The sequence below is a fragment of the Thalassophryne amazonica genome, chromosome 19, assembly GCF_902500255.1.
Source record: "Thalassophryne amazonica chromosome 19, fThaAma1.1, whole genome shotgun sequence".
Lineage (NCBI taxonomy): Eukaryota > Metazoa > Chordata > Actinopteri > Batrachoidiformes > Batrachoididae > Thalassophryne > Thalassophryne amazonica.
This window is the reverse complement of record NC_047121.1, coordinates 46,294,917-46,312,579: the sequence shown is the minus strand read 5'-3', so window position 1 is coordinate 46,312,579 and position 17,663 is coordinate 46,294,917. Positions and strand designations below refer to the sequence as shown.

Sequence of the window (17,663 nt, the reverse complement as noted above, 5' to 3'; positions counted from 1 at the left end):
AATTGGTTAAATTAAAGGGACCTGTAAGGCTTTGGAGGAAATATTGACTCTACCCTGTGCCCTTCTGCACATTATAATCATTTGGTATACAACATGATTATAAATGAGGCAGTTTGCGGTTCTCAGCAGGCTTTATCCCACACATTGTCCAGATAATGACTGTCTCAATAACAAACAGGATGGGACACACTGTTATTCTCAAACTTGGCACGTGTGGTTGGGATTTAGTGCCTTGGGGAGCACGGCGGGCACAGAACATGAATTACTAATCATAATTTTTCCTGCAATGGCCCAAATAGACATGACCACCTTCTGCAATGTGAAATCACACATATTACTGAAATTCATTATCAGCAAGCAGCAGAATACTACAAGTCACACAAATGATACACAATCTAATGATTTTGTTATCAGTGAACACTTTCTGAAGGAGTGATGCTCACATCGGTTTGAAATTGAGGAAAAAGGCCTAATTTTAACATTCACACACCAAAGTCGCCCGATAAAAAGGTTACATTCTCTTATTTTTCCCCAAATAAGACTTTGCTTTTAATGTGCACATACTGGCTCAAAACATTTTCACATAGATATGCCCATACATGATTTATTTTACGTTTCTTTTTGCTCTTACTGGCCTCCTATAATAAGAAAAACCTTCCACATTTCATTCATTATTCCATTATAATGTATTTAATTCGGTCTAAATGTTGAATTCATTCGCAGTTGAAATATTGAGGAAGTTACGGTGTGGCAGTGATGAAAACGCTGACAGTCACCATGTTAACGGGAAACTGCTGTGAAACGCAAAACGGGTCTTTCTGAAGCTTTGAATCACTGCATCGAAAACGTATCATCTGCTCGAGGACTAACGTGTAGAAAGAACTCTTGAGGGACATCTGCTGGACAAGAGGAAATATTGCAGCGCAATTACGCCTTCACATTTGGATTTCTAAAAGTGTGCTCGGCAGCAACTGTACTTCTTGATGGTGTTGAAGAAGTTTCACCACTCATCCAAATCGCTTCTTCAGTTTTGAAAAGTTAAGGCTGTGTTGTTTTTCCAATCTATAAAATTATTAGATGCTGTTGCTGGCGACTGTACAGTTGGTGGCGGTGAAGCACCATTTGGTTTGCCATCCACCAAATAACCCTGACGAAGAAGAAGCAGAAGCGCACAGTCTGGGGGCGGGACCATGGGCGGGACTCTAGTCCAGGCTGGTCCCCGCCTCCTCCACTAAGACATTAGGACCAGCCAGGAGGAGGAGCGTAATTTGTCACAAACTGTTGAGGGAATGAATGAATCTTTTTCTGAAGCTTCGAACCAACATTCAAGTCTCGTTCTCAGGTTTAGGGTTGTTATGGCTGCCATGGTGTCGTGAACTGTAAAGTTATTTGAATGTTTTTGCGGTGATAAAATGTTTACACGCGTCTGCACTGCAAATTCTAAGTAGTTACGTCGCTTGCCTCGGAATATTTGTGCGAAAAATAAACGACAAGACGCACATGGAGTCAAAGCAAGGTACGATTATCTGTTCGCTCGTCAGGCAGACGCAACATAAACAAAAGCTTAGAGCTAACTATGATAAAGCTCATGCAGCACTGTTCTGCATACTGATTCACTGTGTGCACTAACATGCAATAATTTGATTGTTGACAATAAAATAAGTATCGCTGATAATGCAGTATCAGTATGATGCATTTCATTTAGGCAGTTAATGAGATTAATATTAATGGTTGTAATTCAGGGGTGCATTGCCAGGATTTGGGTGTAGTCTTAATATATTTTTATTTGATTTAGTCATTGTCAAAATAACATTCTATAAAATGATGCAATGACATAGTAATAGCTGGATAACAAAGTGCAGGCAGAGTTTGAAACGTAGACATGTTACAGTATGTGCTAGCATCTTCATGACATTCAGCAGTATTGTTTGTTTTTAACGAAATGGCTATTGATACGGTACCATATCCACCATGATCGTACAGCATCCAGTAACAAACTGCTGTCAATGTACAGCATCCAATAACAGACCGCCATGAATGTACGGCAGCCAATAACAAACTGCCGTGACCGTACAACACTCAATAACAAACTGCAATGAATGTACAGCATCCACCAACAAACCGCCATGATCACATGACAGCCAATAAGAAACTTCTGTGAACATACAGCAGCCAATAATAAACCACTGTGATTGTATAGCAGCCAATAACAAACCACTGTGATTGTATAGCAGCAAATAACAAACCACTGTTAATGTACAGTAGCCAATAAAGCCCTGGTCCCACCAAATAATGAAAGATGAATAATGAGCCACGTAGCATGTTTTTTTTTTTGGTACAAGTCTAGTTATTTGAGAATAGTGGCTTTGAGAGGCTCTTAGAGGCAGAATATTTGGCTAACAAGGCTCATCCCCGAACGTGGCGCTAATTTCAAGAAGTTCAAAATTTAGCAACAACAGCGTGGGGCAGTTTGTGTACGAGGTACTACGAAGACAAACAAGGATTTTAGAAGCATGTTTGTAGTGAGGATGAGGCTGTTAAAAGCCCATTATCTGAGCAGCTGGTGGCTATGAGGATAGGATAAGCTAATTATTTTGTACTGAATTAATCATTTTCTGTCAGAGTTTAGATGCTGATAACACCTCTAATCACTTCTGGAATCACAGAGGTCATTTGGAGCTTTTTTCCTCTCTCTGTCTCGTGCACTGAGGTGGAGAACATATTTGGAACAGCCTAAAACGTAATTATTTGTAATGTTTTAATACCTTGGTAAAACAGTTGCATGTTCATTCCTTTTTTATAAGCAGTTGTAAAAGTATGTTTATGATAGATTTAACATTTTGTTATAATGGATCAGATGAGACGCGTGCTGACACAATGACTCACACTCAAGACTAGCATTTACACAGAACGACAGTGCGCAAAAACAATTTTTCAGACATTAATGGACGAACACAAAGTTAAAAGTCGGATCACGGTGTCAAAATGAATGTGCTCTTCTAGTTTACACTACAATCAAATAATGCATTCTGCATTCAGTGATGGAGATGAGCAGCAATTACAGCTAGTATTTTCCAGTTCATTTGGGATAACAGTAAACATGTACATACTAGAGTAAGTATGTGCTCTGCAATGACCCTAGCCACACGTTCTATCCATTCTTTAATTCTAGTTTTACATTCAAGTTCTGCTGTATATTTCATCATGCATTTGGCCACGTTTCTCTCCACAGTTGCTATCTTGTTCGATAACGCTCACATGAAGGTGGCCAATGCATCTATGGGCCAATACATACAGTAGTGTTCAGAATAATAATAGTGCTATGTGACTAAAAAGATTAATCCAGGTTTTGAGTATATTTCTTATTATTACATGGGAAACAAGGTACCAGTAGATTCAGTAGATTCTCACAAATCCAACAAGACCAAGCATTGATATGCACACTCTTAAGGCTATGAAATTGGGCTGTTAGTAAAAAAAGTAGAAAAGGGGGTGTTCACAATAATAATAGCATCTGCTGTTGACGCTACAAACTCAAAACTATTATGTTCAAACTGCTTTTTTAGCAATCCTGTGAATCACTAGTATTTAGTTGTATAACCACAGTTTTTCATGATTTTTTCACATCTGCGAGGCATTCATTTTGTTGGTTTGGAACCAAGATTTTGCTCCTTTACTAGTGTGCTTGGGGTCATTGTCTTGTTGAAACACCCATTTCAAGGGCATGTCCTCTTCAGCATAAGGCAACATGACCTCTTCAAGTATTTTGACATATCCAAACAGATCCATGATACCTGGTATGCGATATATAGGCCCAACACCATAGTAGGAGAAACATGCCCATATCATGATGGTTGCACCACCATGCTTCACTGTCTTCACTGTGAACTGTGGCTTGAATTCAGAGTTTGGGGGTCGTCTCACAAACTGTCTGCAGCCCTTCGACCCAAAAAGAACAGTTTTACTCTCATCAGTCCACAAAATATTCCTCCATTTCTCTTTAGGCCAGTTGATGTGTTCTTTGGCAAATTGTAACCTCTTCTGCACGTCTTTTATTTAACAGAGGGACTTTGTGGGGGATTCTTGCAAATAAATTAGCTTCACACAGGCATCTTCTAACTGTCACAGCACTTACAGGTAACTCCAGACTGTCTTTGATCATCCTGAAGCTGATCAGTGGGTGAGCCTTTGCCATTCTGGTTATTCTTCTATCCATTTTGATGGTTGTTTTCCATTTTCTTCCACGCGTGTCTGTTTTTTTTTTTTGTCCATTTTAAAGCATTGGAGATCATTGTAGATGAACAGCCTATAATTTTTTGCACCTGTGTATAAGTTTTCCCCTGTCCAATCAACTTTTTAATCAAACTACGCTGTTCTTCTGAACAATGTCTTGAACGTCCCATTTTCCTCAGGCTTTCAAAGAAAAAAGCATGTTTAACAGGTGCTGGCTTCATTCTTAAGTAGGGGACACCTGATTCACACCTGTTTGTTCCACAAAATTGACGAACTCACTGATTGAATGCCACACTACTATTATTGTGAACACCCCCTTTTCTACTTTTTTTTTACTAATAGCCCAATTTCATAGCCTTAGGAGTGTGCATATCATGAATGCTTGGTCTTGTTGGATTTGTGAGAATCTACTGAATCTACTGGTACCTTGTTTCCCATGTAACAATAAGAAATACGAGGTCTATTAGAAAAGTATCCGACCTTATTATTTTTTTCAAAAACCATATGGATTTGAATCACGTGTGATTACATCAGACATGCTTGAACCCTCGTGGGCATGCGAGAGTTTTTTCACGCCTGTCGGTTACGTCATTCGCCTGTGGGCAGTCTTTGAGTGAGGAGTGGCCCACCCTCTCGTTGATTTTTTCATTGTTTAGGAATGGCTCAGAGACTGCTGCTTTGTTTGATCAAAATTTTTTCAAAAACTGTAAGGCACAACTGAGTGGACACCATTCGATAAATTCAGCTGGTTTTCGGTAAAAATTTTAACGGCTGATGAGAGATTTTGGTCTGTAAGTGTCGCTTTAAGGACGGCCCACGGCGCCTGATGGCGATCTGCACTCCGAGGCGGCGTCGTCTCGCTGTTTCAAGCTGAAAACTTCCACATTTCAGGCTCTGTTCACCCAGGTCGTCATCAGAGAACAGAGAAGTTTCAGAAGAGGTCTGCATGAGGAATTTATGCGGACATTCCACTGTTAAAGGAGATTTTGTAATGAAAGAACGTGCGGGCAGATTCGCATGTCGGGCCGGACCCGACTGCGGGGGGTCGCGACAGGAAAAACACCTCCATTGAAAACCTTAACGGACAAGTTGGAACATGCCCAGCTGTTAAACAATTTCTCAGATACTCACTTGTTGAAAGCCATCAAAAGCCGCCTGAATTTTACAAATGGTTTTCAACACGGAGGTGTTTTTCCTGTCGCGGCGCAGACGGATTTGCGTCATCGTCACGGAACCGACTCGTTCTTTCATTACAAAATCTCCTTTAACAGTGGAATGTCCGCATAAACTCCCATGCCGACTTCTTCTGAAACTTCTCTGTTCTCTGACGACGACCTGGATGAACAGAGCCTTAAATTAGGATGTTTTCAGCTTGAAACAGCCAGACGGACGCCACCTCCGACCGCGCTGCGCCGATCCGCTTTGTGAGCTGTCCTTAAAGCGAAAGAAACTCCACAATCTCTCATTAGCCATTAAACTTTTCACCGAGAACCAGCTGAATTCCTCAAATAGTGTCCACTCGGCTATCCCTCACCGGTCCTGAAAAAATTTTGATAAAGCAACGCGCGCCGTCTCCAGCAGCGTCTCAGACAAAGGATTTCAGCCGAGAGGGCTGGACCAGTGCTCACTCAAAGCCTGCCCACAGGCGGATGACATCACCAACACGCGTGAAAAAACTCACGCATGCGCACGAGGGTTCAAGCATGTCTGGTGTAATCGCATGTGATTCAAATCCATATAGTTTTTTTTTTTTTTTTATAAAACTGCCAGTTAGTTTTCTAATAAACTTCGTATACTCAAAACCTGGATTAATCTTTTTAGTCACATAGCACTACTATTATTCTGAACACTACTATATGCAGCGACACAAGAAATTTGAGCCTGGATGGGGCTCAAATGACAGGTTGGTCATTGCTCATTGGAGGCTGATACCTGGCACATGTGAGGCACCTTAGTAGCGGATACGTGATGGCTTAAAACGTGGCTCATTCTTCGAATAATCGCTGACACACCTATGCGTGGCTCATTATCCGTGGCTTATTATTCGGTGGGACCGAGGCTTAAGAAACTTCCGTGAACATATGGTAGCCAGTAACAAACAGGTGCCGTACTAGTAGCAGTTTGTGGTACAGTACCATATCAGTAACAATAGCCATGTTTTTAAGATTACAGCAACACATTTATGGGCTTGCTGTGTTGTGTTTTCAGCCTTCTGCCATCACCCCTCCAGCAAGTTGACACAATCAATCATTAAAGACCACATGGTTTCTCATTACAGAAAGCTTTACTCTGCTAAAGGTAAGCTACCTGACACAGAGACATTACAAGACTAATTAGACATAATTGATTTATTTCTCATGTACAGTTCATAACAATGCTAACCTAGTTCCATTAATCATGTATTTATGTTATAATGCCTATCTATAGTAGTCTCATGAATGATCTGCTGTGTGATTCTCTGTGTTTATGTTCTTTCACAGCTGCTATTGATACCTCAGTGCCCAAAAGTTTGAATCTGAGTGTAAAATGTAAGTTGCAAAATGGATTTAACTTCACTGGCATAGGCATTACACCTCTCCCTCATATTTCTAAGATAACTTTTGATCATTACCTCTGCCAAGGATGTAATAAAAATTATCGTTGTTTATTTATTTATTTGTCTGTCTGTCTGTTAGCAGGATTACGTCAAAACTACTGCATGGATTTTGACAAAAATTTTCACCACAGATAGATATTAGGCCATAGAAAACCCCATTAAATTTTGGAGGTGATCTGGATCCAGATTCTGGATCAAGATTTTAGCTTATATAGGCTTTGAAGGATTACATCAAAACTACTTAACAGATTCTCACCAAATTTGCAGCACAAATACATATTAGGCCATGGAAAACTCCATTGAATTTTGGAGGTGATCCGAATCCAGATTCTTGATCAAGATTTCAGCTTATATAGGCTTTGAAGGATTACATCAAAACTACTTAACAGATTCTCACCAAATTTGCAGCACAGATAGATATTAGGCCATGGAAAACTCCATTGAATTTTGGAGGTGATCTGTATCCGGATTCTGAATCAGGTTTTCAATTTGTTAATTTCACTTTGTCGGATTTGGAGGATTACATCAAAACTACTTTACGGATTTTCACCAAATTTTCACCACACATTGGTGTTAGGCCTTGGAAGACTCCGTTAAGTTTTTGGAGGTGATCTTGATCTCTGTCCGGATTCTGGATCAGGATTTCAATTTGTACACTTCTCTTTGTCTGATTTTCACGATGTAAAACCAAGATCAGGATGACACTATTTTGTTTCAGCTTGTGAATTAAATATCACATTGCAACAGCTTGATCATTCAGACCATTCTGGACCAGTATGAAATTATTGCATTGTGCTGTGGAATCTGGATTCAGGTAAAGTCCGGGTCACAGTGTGAATCACATATCTGTTATTTTGAGTCTTCGTCAACCCTTGACGGACGTCAGAATCTCGGATTGCTCTTGTTTGTGCTGTGTTTATGAAATAATGCCATGTTGATAATCCAGTCACAAATATAATGGATGTTTAATACCGTAATTAGTGGTTCAGGGTTCTAGCTAGGATAAAATTTTAGCGTAGTGGTAATGTCGAGGGAGCGAAGTGACTGGGGGGAAGGTGCGGATGATTTAAGCTAAAAATTGACCATTTTAGGGGTACCCAAAGGGGAAAAGCCAGGTACGACAGCCCAAGTCCCTTCATCACGTCCAGAAGGCTGGGGAAGTTTGTTGAGTAGGCAATCTCATTCTGGGTTAGCCAGTACATGGCCCTCAGTGACGCAGTTGGAGTCCGTGGACATTTTTAAGTCAAGACTAAAAACCTATTTTTATTCTCTTTCTTATGAGTAGTTTTTATTTTGTTATGTTTTATTCTTTTACTTCTGTTTTTAATTAGGTATTTGAATTTTTTATTTTTATTTATTTATTTAAATTTTTTATGTTGAACTGTTCTGTGTGAGGCACCTTGAGACGGCTTTTGTTGTAATTTGGCATTTTATAAGCTGATTCAATTGAAATTGAACAACATTTTATTGAGTCTTAAAGTAAATAAATATGAAATTGGTTACTGGATCCTTAAACTCTGGACATAATAAACTCTACATGGTGGATCCTTGATCTCTGGACATAAACAGAAATAAAATCTGTTAGTTTTTGTCAAAAGCATTTCCTTTCAGACATTATTATTGGCATGAATGTCTTTCCATACCTATGAGCTGAGCTCTTGCAGCTGTGCTGCACATCAGGTTCATAAAGAATGCAGGATGTCTCATTTTGGGAGTAAAAAACATTTAGTCGATTGTACTTTATTGTCTGTATTGCAGCGTTTGTAAAGAGGTGTCATTTCATTTAAAGAGATAATTCGTTTTGAAGTTATTAATTCCGAGCGGAGTCTGTCTCAGCAGAGAGCCGCGCAACGTTTGGAGCTGTGCCAACGGAACGGAGGACGATTCTCGTTTCTTGACTGCAACAAGACAAGAGTCCCAGTTAGTGAAAGTGACTCATGATATTTTTATGGCTTTGAGAGGGGTTAAGAAGCGGACTCATGGAAATATAGACCTGGAATGGATGTGTGCGCCTCAATCTATTAGTGTTGCTCAGGAAAGGAAGGCGCCATTACTAAGGGTGGAAATGTGCCGATTATCAATAATAAACTGACCGCTTTTTTTTGCACTAGCGTCACTATTTCTTAACAGATTTTAATAAATGTAGGCTTGTTTTAAAGTCCTTTGAAAGCTCTTTCCAATGAACCTATTTATGTGTAGGTGAAAAAAAAACTTTATGTAAAATGCAGAAATTTGGGGAAATTATGACAAACTGTGCTGCCTTTTTTGCTCTATTGTCGCTGTTTGTTAACAGATTTTAATAAAGGTAAGCTTGTTTTAAAGCCCTTTAAGTGCTCTTTCTAATGAACCCATACATGCCTGAGCAGAAAAAAATGTTTTACGTAAAGTGGAAATTTGGGGAAAAATATGCCATTCTGTTAATTTACTGTGATGTTTTTTCCTGTCATCATAATTCTTGATGGATTTTATATAAACGAGGCCTTGTAAGTTGTATTCAAGCTGATTAAAAGCTCTAATGAACCCATACCTGCCTGGATAAAAATCCTTATGTATTAAAATATAAATCTGAAGTATGCCTTGCCATTGTGCTCATTTAGGCTGGGCAGACACTGTACAATATTTTCAATCGTTGTACTTGACTCCAGCTCAAACTGTGTTTAAAAGTTTAAAAGGTTTAAAAGTTCAGAGAGCACGATTCATGTTCTCACACTGTACGGCCGATGCTCTGATGCGATCTGACTGCTCACATTGTACGTTCAAAAATCACATGTCGGGCTTGTGTTTCCAGAAGCAAAACGTGGGTAAACGGAAGCTTTTTTTTTTTCTTTTTTTTTTTTTTATTATTCACATTCTCATGCCTATCAGCGCGCACAGTGAGTGAAATCAGGTGGAGGGGAGACTGAACGCATATGCGCGCGCGCACACACACATACACACACAGCAGACAACAACATGATTTACGACAGATGAGGCCACCCTTAGCCACACGGCCGCCGTGCGGCACGCCGCTTGTCACGTGACGTCCATTCCAGGTCTCTATTTCCATGAGCAGATTTACTGCTTCTGAAGAACAGCGAATCAAAGAGCCACGTGCCATTGAATCGAAGCATTGCTTCATTGATTCACGCTTCAAACTGGAGTCGCGCTGCAGAAATGGTTGATTACAGACCCGTTACGCAACGGTCCAAAATTGTAGTTTGCGCTAGGTAGAACCCTGCTGGTTGATTAATTTTTCATCTGTTTGAGTGATTTTCAAAGAGGAAACTATAATCTAGAGTCACCACTTGCAGCAGCATTCATTGCAGGGATGGAGAAATGCAGCACAACACAAGACGAGCACAGCTTTTCATCTGAGTGCAGCCTGAGTAGGTTTACATTTGAGAACAGGGTCCGATGCAATTTACTCTTCTGGTGTATGTGAGCCCTGCTCTGTTACTCTGCTGCTTGACCTGACCATTTTGGGTGGGGAGGGAGGGTACAGATGATTTTTGTTGTAGCAGTAGGATTGGCCTTTGCGTTCAACAAAATATTATTTGTTATCCCTGACTAGTGACTACCTCCACCAACATCAAAATCCAATCATTACTAAAAACACTTAGTGAGATCAGTCATATTAGTTTTGTTGCTTGCAGACACGGACCAGATCAAACAAGCACAGCTGAAAAATGGGAGTCGTCCTCATTCAGCCCACTCTGTCCTACAGAGTAGTAGAGCCTCCCGCTCCTCAGCTCAGGTAAGAAATGGAAGTTCATTATATAATGTTAACTGATTTTGCAGAAAATACTTGTGGCCATTAACTGTGATGTCACAGTTTACACCCTTGCATTGCGACTTACTTTGTACAATATTTTTGGTGGTGGTGGTGTTTTTAGAGTAGACTATCTCTGCAGTATGATAAAAAGCACTACCTCAACTCCAGGAGTTCCATCATGTCCAGCCCAAGGTTCAACACATCCTTTCATGCAAAAGAGGTTGTTTATCCAGGGAAAGTCAGTTCTCAGGATACTCACCTGCCAACCAAACTAAAGCACAAGAGTCCAGAGGGAGCAGCACATAGGAAAGAGTCACCATGTTCCTTTGCAGCTTTGGGCAGTCACAGTCCTTACAGAGCCCACCGGGATCCTATGAAGAAGACCTACAGTGGTGATTTGCTCCAGAAGCATTCACACGTCTTTTCTTCAGCTCAGGCTTTCACCCCTAAGATTCTGAAATCAGATAAAACTTCCTGTCTGTCAAAATATCGATACTACAGAGCACCACAAAGGAAACCTCAGGACTTCAACAACTCTAGATTGGAGAAACAGAAGGCAAATCTGTCAAGGTACGTATCCTGTGTCCCAATGAGTGTCAGAGTATAGCAATGTAAATATGCCATGAACATAATTCATTCTGCATGTATGCTGTGTTAAAATGTCTTTATTATTATCTTATATCCACCACACAAACTAGAGAAGAAACATCACTGGAATATGATCAACCATCTCAGGTAATTTGAAGAATTTATTTTATCATTTGGATATAAATAAATTGCCCATATGAGCAAGGTACACTATTGTAGTTTGATTTTTGACTGTCGGACCGTTTTATTTTGACCAAACGTTAACTTCTCAAATGAATCAACCGTGGAGACCTTGCTACACATTTGAGCTGCTTTTCTCACCATCTAGTGGGCAGTGTGAGCATTTCAGGGCTTCTGTTGCATTACCTACTTCAAACTGTTGTCTTATGATTTCCAGTTTCTTCCGGGTTGACAGGGAGCGTCTGTATTCAGTTAAAAAATTCAGTTAAAAAAGAAAAAAGGCATTTATAAATGTCAGAAATGTATGATTTTTTTTGTTGTTGTTGTTGTTGTTTATTATTTTTTATTTTGGCAGGCAGAGCTTTGACCTCCCCAGTATTGATGTATAAAAATTTTGTTTTTGAGAGTTTTACAGTTCTTGAGTTTTAGAATGTGGAAGGTTTTTACTGTATGGACAGATGGACGGACAGCAATTTCTCTTGACAAGCACAACTCACAGTTGTGAATATTTTGGAGTGTCTAATATTTTCCATTTTTATCCCCCTGCGATAAGGCTGAAACCAGGAATAATGAAGTGGATTCATACATATTTTGATCCGTCTGTCTGTCTGTTGTTTGTACAACAACTTAAAGTTATAAAGTACAGAACAGAGGTAGCTTAAACTTCTCAGGTTTATCAGAAGTGTACTGGTCTAGAATGAGTGTGAAGAAGATTGTGTGCACATTTTTTTAGATTTATAGTCATTTATTCCCCTTCCATATGTTTAGCAGCCTGGCTGACATTTCTGTCAGTTACTGTTCATAATTCATATTCTCCTGAATGTGTCACAGTAGAATTGTTTGATCGTCACACCAGCAACAGCGGCACTCAAAGCGCAGTGCAGAGAGTTATTGTGAGAAGATCTTGAATTTGTACAGGCTAATGGGGTGTTAACGAGAACAACTTAGCAGTAACACGTTTTGTTGGGAGTTTCTTGAGAAAAGGTGAATAGCTGAAATAGTCCATTTACGGATACAACAAACAGCGTTAACAGGTCCAGTTGTAGCGGCAAATACTCAATGAATTTTGATGAAATGTCAAAAATTACAAGACTGTACAGTGCTTCACTTTCAATGATTCCAAACTTACAGGAAATCTAATGATAAGGATTGCTGTTGTTTACAACTTTGACCTATTATACATTATCTTTTTTATGTCAAGAGGAATAACAGATGTCCAACATGTTGAGTGATGTCTTCAAAATGGCTGATGCTGGTCAGAATCCCAAAACGTGTTGACCTAAAGGAAAACTGGAGAGTAAATTCCTCTGTCCAGGCTCCAAAATGATCTGATTACCTTCCCCTCCCCTCTCACTCCAAAGAAACTCAAACAAATAATTGAGCAAAGGTGAAAAACAAATACAATCTGGTAAATGTAAAGACGTGATAAGCACATACAGGGTCCAGCAAGACAGTCTCTTTGCCTACAAAAAAACAAATATTAAATAAACAATATTTTCTTATAATTTGTTGTCAAATTATAGGAAGATGTTGGCCAGAGGAAAAAAGAACAAAATGACATTCTACTACAGTATATTTATATAAGCAAAGGTGACCATTCCCATGTGGGCTTAATCTTTTGACATGTTGTGGAGCAGTTAATTAAGTTACGAAGAAGTAAAACTGTAATACACAATTATTTTTGCCTCACACTCAACACTAGTGTCCCGGTAAAGTATACACAACATAATAATTGGTCTTTTTTCCTATGAGAATACTACATGTATTTTGATTACAAGGAAATCTTGACAATATTGAAATTATTTTCTGTTTTGTATTGTTAAAAGGAATTTAGTGATGAGCCTGAGCGGTCAGAGGAGGAGTTCAGTGGGCCACATTTCTCAGCATCTAGAGGACCAAGACAAACAAGCAAGAGCAAAGACTGTGATTTATACAACTCTTTATTCAGGTAAAATAACATGATATTCCTAATGCATAGTCTTATAGCTTGAATATTTTCTAAAAGCATTTATGTTTATTCAGGGATTCACCAGAAGAAACAGTCATGAAGAGTGTATATGCATAGTAAGTAGTCTTTAACACTTGAGAGTAAAAAAAATAAACTATTAAATGATCAAGATGAAGAGATGCACAACTGTACTGTGTTACAGTTGGAGAAAAATTTAACAATATTTCAAATGCAGTTATTTAAAAATATTTCCAAGATTATAATTTCTAAATTAACATGTCCTGTAAACATCACACAACAGAACCATCACTTGTAATATATTGAATAATATATAGTGGCATGCAAACATCTGGGAGCTCTTGGGCTTTTACCATTTTCATTACTTTTCCAACTAATTTCCTTTCGACCCAGGGGATGGATACATGAAGAGTTGTAATTCACTGAAAATATCTTGGAGGTCATTATGCCTCTACAAACAAAAACGTATACAGTGGTGTAGCCTGTCCCTCTGTACATCAATCAATCAATCAGTTTTTTTATATAGCGCCAAATCACAACAAACAGTTGCCCCAAGGCGCTTTATATTGTAAGGCAAGGCCATACAATAATTATGTAAAACCCCAACGGTCAAAACGACCCCCTGTGAGCAAGCACTTGGCTACAGTGGGAAGGAAAAACTCCCTTTTAACAGGAAGAAACCTCCAGCAGAACCAGGCTCAGGGAGGGGCAGTCTTCTGCTGGGACTGGTTGGTACATCTGGTCACAAGTCATAAATGCAACTCCTTCTGAAGTATATGGTTGACTTCACTGAAACCTCACACAGCGGTAGCACATCATATGAATATGTGCATGAAAGAATTCCAGTCCAGCATCTTCAAGTAAAAATAATTGGAATTTTGTTTTTAATTGATGCATTAAATGATATTGACATAACTTCACACAGTCATACACCATGTGAAAATGTGTATGGAGGAAAATAATTCTAGTCTGACATCTTCAAGGAGAGATAATATGTTTGTTTGTTTGTTTTTTGCTTTTAAAAATACATCATATTTGTCAATTACATGTACAGTGTATGACCAGTTTGTTAATTTAGGTGTTGCATTACAAATGATTTATGAAGTGAAAAGGGTTGAAATTTTTAGATTTTTGACAGCATTTGCAGTTACTTTATGTAGCTGCTGCTCTCACAGCCAGCAGTGACTGAGTTTTCTGTTGTGCCCTCATTAAAGACACTGGAACATCAAGTTTACTGTCTTGCCACCTGCCACCAACATGTGACTGCAACATTAAATGAAAAGGTGCCCATACTTATGCTACGTGGCTCATTATTCATTATTCGGTGGGACCAGGGCTTTATTGATTATATGCTCATAGTGTTGAGGGTATTTTAGCATTGCGCTGTATTTTTAATATAGGATAGTGCCTAAGTGAGTTTTAAGGAGAATTAAAAAAGCTTCTGAATTATTTTTTCATCTTTTCTTCAACAGTGAAGAAGAACTAGCATGTCTCCAATTCATTTCTACTGTGACCTCAGACATCTTGTCCAGAGAATACATATCTAACAGGTTTGTCATTCTTATCAGCTGCTTCTGATGCCAAAATTATTGTATTAGTGTGTTGTGTTAGCCATTGGGTAAGCTCATCGTGTTTTTCTCATGAGTGTTATAATTCAGCAAGTTTTAACAATGCCACAAAATGGCCTTTTTTCAAAACTGAAACAGCACAATTTAAATGTAAATAAGTAGTAATAAAGAAAATTTGATTTGAATGAAGGGGCAGAAAGGTAAATCCCTTAAAAATCTGATCATTTGTTTTGTTATATGTCCATTTCTTGGTGTATTTGATAACGATGTGTTGCTACCATCTGCCTAAGTACTACAGTTTGTTTCCTCTGTCCTCTCTAAGGGTCCTAGACATGGTGTTTAGGCGGCATTTTGACATGAATCTGTATCATCTCAAAGAGGTGAGTGTATAACTCCATGTAGAATATCAAAAGCCGTGATCAAGTACTACTACTGTATTGGCCTGAATTTAAAGGTTTTTTCTTCTTCTCCTGGAAGTACATCTGAAAAATATGGGGCTGTCTTACAATTGACTTACATGTCATACACGTACACAACAGTAGGTGGTGACAGAAACCCTTGGAAAAAAATGTCTCCCTTTTGCATTACTTTTATTAACAGCCTTCCACAGATGTGAGGAACAGGCAAAAGTCATGATGTGAGGTACAATTTACACTCATGGTGCTGAATGTTGCTTCTCTACATTTTAGCACCACAGTCACTTATTTACACAATTTTACCAATGTCACCACGAGATCAAGAATAAAATATTCACAAGTAACATGAATCATCACAATTATTTACCCTTATTTCTGTTTATTTCAGAGTATACTCCTACCCCTGACATGAAGTGGCTGCTGTAGCACCCCCCTCCCCCCCCCCACACACACACCCCAGTTTTATTTACAACAATGGATCACTTTATTTTTGCTGCTCAAACTGTATCTGGACATTTTATCTTAATAATGAGGACGGCAGAATCACGCCACCTCGTGCACTCTGTACTTCCGCCTTAATTGTCCTCAGGACTCTGCAGCAACACCTTGTTGCTAACAACAACTCATTTGGGTCTTAGTGCCCAGCAACAGTATACAAAGTCCTGCCTATTAAGAAATGACTGACATGATCTGAAGAGCCAATGCATACAAGTTTGAGCCACTGTTTATTGTACTGCTGTTTTATGCAGTCTAGCCTGTTTTTTCCTCTCTCTCTCTCTCTCTCTCTCTCTCTCTTTCTTTCTCAATGTGCTTTCATTAGCGTCATTTTCAAATTTAGGCTTTTTATCTTTTCAAAAACCAGATTTTTCTCCAAAAATGTGGCTTGAAAAAATGGGAGTTATCTTACAATCGGGGCAGCCTTGTATTTGGGCCAGTAGAGTAATTTCTAAAGGTTGAGGTGAATTATTTTTTAATAATAATTTGTCAAAGATTCTTGTCCTTTTTTCTTTATGTATGATTACATTACTTTCTTTCAGGATAAAATGTGTCACCTTCTGGAAAATCTTCGAAAAGATATTTACGGCCTTAACAGCCTGTCTGTGTCCAGAACAGCACTTGAAAGGGATGGAAATGATCTCCACGTTGTTTTGCCATCGCAACAGTTGACATCACCAGAACACAGGAAGTCCAGAGAGGACAGCAACCTCTTGTCAGTTGCATCACTGACCAAATACTTACATTCCACAATGTCCACCCCACCCATATTGGCTTCTACACCCTTCAGCTCTTCTGACAGATCTAAAGCTAATGAAAAAAATGTAGACGACATCAGCCAGCAAAGGGGCACCGGTTCTCCTCAGCTCAGTGAGCATGGTGTTGGTAATACAGGAATCAATGAAGCGATCTTGCAGCAAGAACAGTTGGGGACAACTTGGACCAACACAGAGGATATAAATCTGATCCATGAATCCACAACTATAACCACCGATGGACTCCACCCAGACCAAGCCGAGGCATCTTACAGTGGACAACCGGAAGAGCTTGAAGATCTGGGATGGCGATTGTCCAAGTCTTTGCATATGTCCAGCGATATACTTGAAAACAACATGGATGTTTCCAACGATGAGCAATATAACAACACTAACAACACTGTTTCTGTTAGTGATGATGAGTTTTGAGTGTTTTTGTTTAAATTCAGCAATCCAAATGTCTCCCTCTTCAATCGATTTGTTTTATTTTTTATTTTTGATCAAATCCCAAAGGTGAATATTGTTACAAATAGAAATATTAAAAAAAAACACCGATAATTTCCCATTTTGCTTTACATGTTTTTTTTAATGGCTCATAATATCTAATGTATTACCAAAGCACCATCAAAATGTTACACATATTGTCACATTCATATGTATTTGGACATTGATACACATTTTATAATTTTGTGTCTCTACACCACCACAGTGAAGTCAAAATGAAACAAGATGTTTGTAATGTAGACTTAGCTATAATACCAGCCATAATGGAGTGGTACAAAGAAGGTTTTTCTTAACCAAGATGTGAAATTTCAGCTAGAGTTTACCAGAAGGCACATGGGAAGTCAGCTTAGAATTGATGTTTTCTTGTAGGACAATCCTCCTCTGCCCCACTCTATGAAGCTGTGACTGGTGGTACAACAGACAAAAATTACATTATGCACAGTTAGAGACTGTCAGTCCTTTTAAGTTGTTGTGGGTGTCTTGGAGGCTTCCCTCATTACTCTCCGTCTTGCATAGTCACTATACAATACAGTATTGTTTGTATTTCTATTTCTTATTTGATTCATTCATTTCATGTAATTATCACACACATATATTTGCACTGAATAAAA

General features: G+C 38.9%; 1 protein-coding gene across 3 annotated transcripts; it reads left to right on the top strand.

Annotated features, from left to right (window-relative positions):
* Positions 1–1,334: 1,334 nt before the first annotated feature.
* Positions 1,335–17,648, top strand: spata7 (spermatogenesis associated 7). Of its 3 annotated transcripts, none has more exons than XM_034195461.1 (11): positions 1,335–1,516; positions 6,442–6,531; positions 6,714–6,761; positions 10,462–10,562; positions 10,702–11,150; positions 11,279–11,315; positions 13,175–13,296; positions 13,371–13,412; positions 14,787–14,864; positions 15,205–15,262; positions 16,336–17,648. In XM_034195461.1, exons 1-11 carry the CDS (start codon positions 1,501–1,503, stop codon positions 16,975–16,977), a joined length of 1,683 nt encoding a protein of 560 aa, XP_034051352.1. In that variant the 5' UTR covers positions 1,335–1,500; the 3' UTR covers positions 16,978–17,648. The 3 variants fall into 3 exon arrangements, with proteins under 3 accessions (XP_034051352.1, XP_034051351.1, XP_034051353.1); XM_034195460.1 differs by having other exon boundaries at positions 11,267–11,315; XM_034195462.1 differs by lacking the exon at positions 1,335–1,516 and having other exon boundaries at positions 10,749–11,150; positions 11,267–11,315.
* The last annotated feature ends 15 nt before the right edge of the window (positions 17,649–17,663 follow it).

Bases quoted from the DNA above. Each gene is read 5' to 3' on its own strand.
- spata7 (XM_034195460.1), top strand. The intron at 6,532-6,713 runs GTAAGCTACCTG...GTTCTTTCACAG, and splicing joins AAAGCTTTACTCTGCTAAAG to CTGCTATTGATACCTCAGTG. The intron at 13,413-14,786 runs GTAAGTAGTCTT...TTTCTTCAACAG, and splicing joins ATGAAGAGTGTATATGCATA to TGAAGAAGAACTAGCATGTC.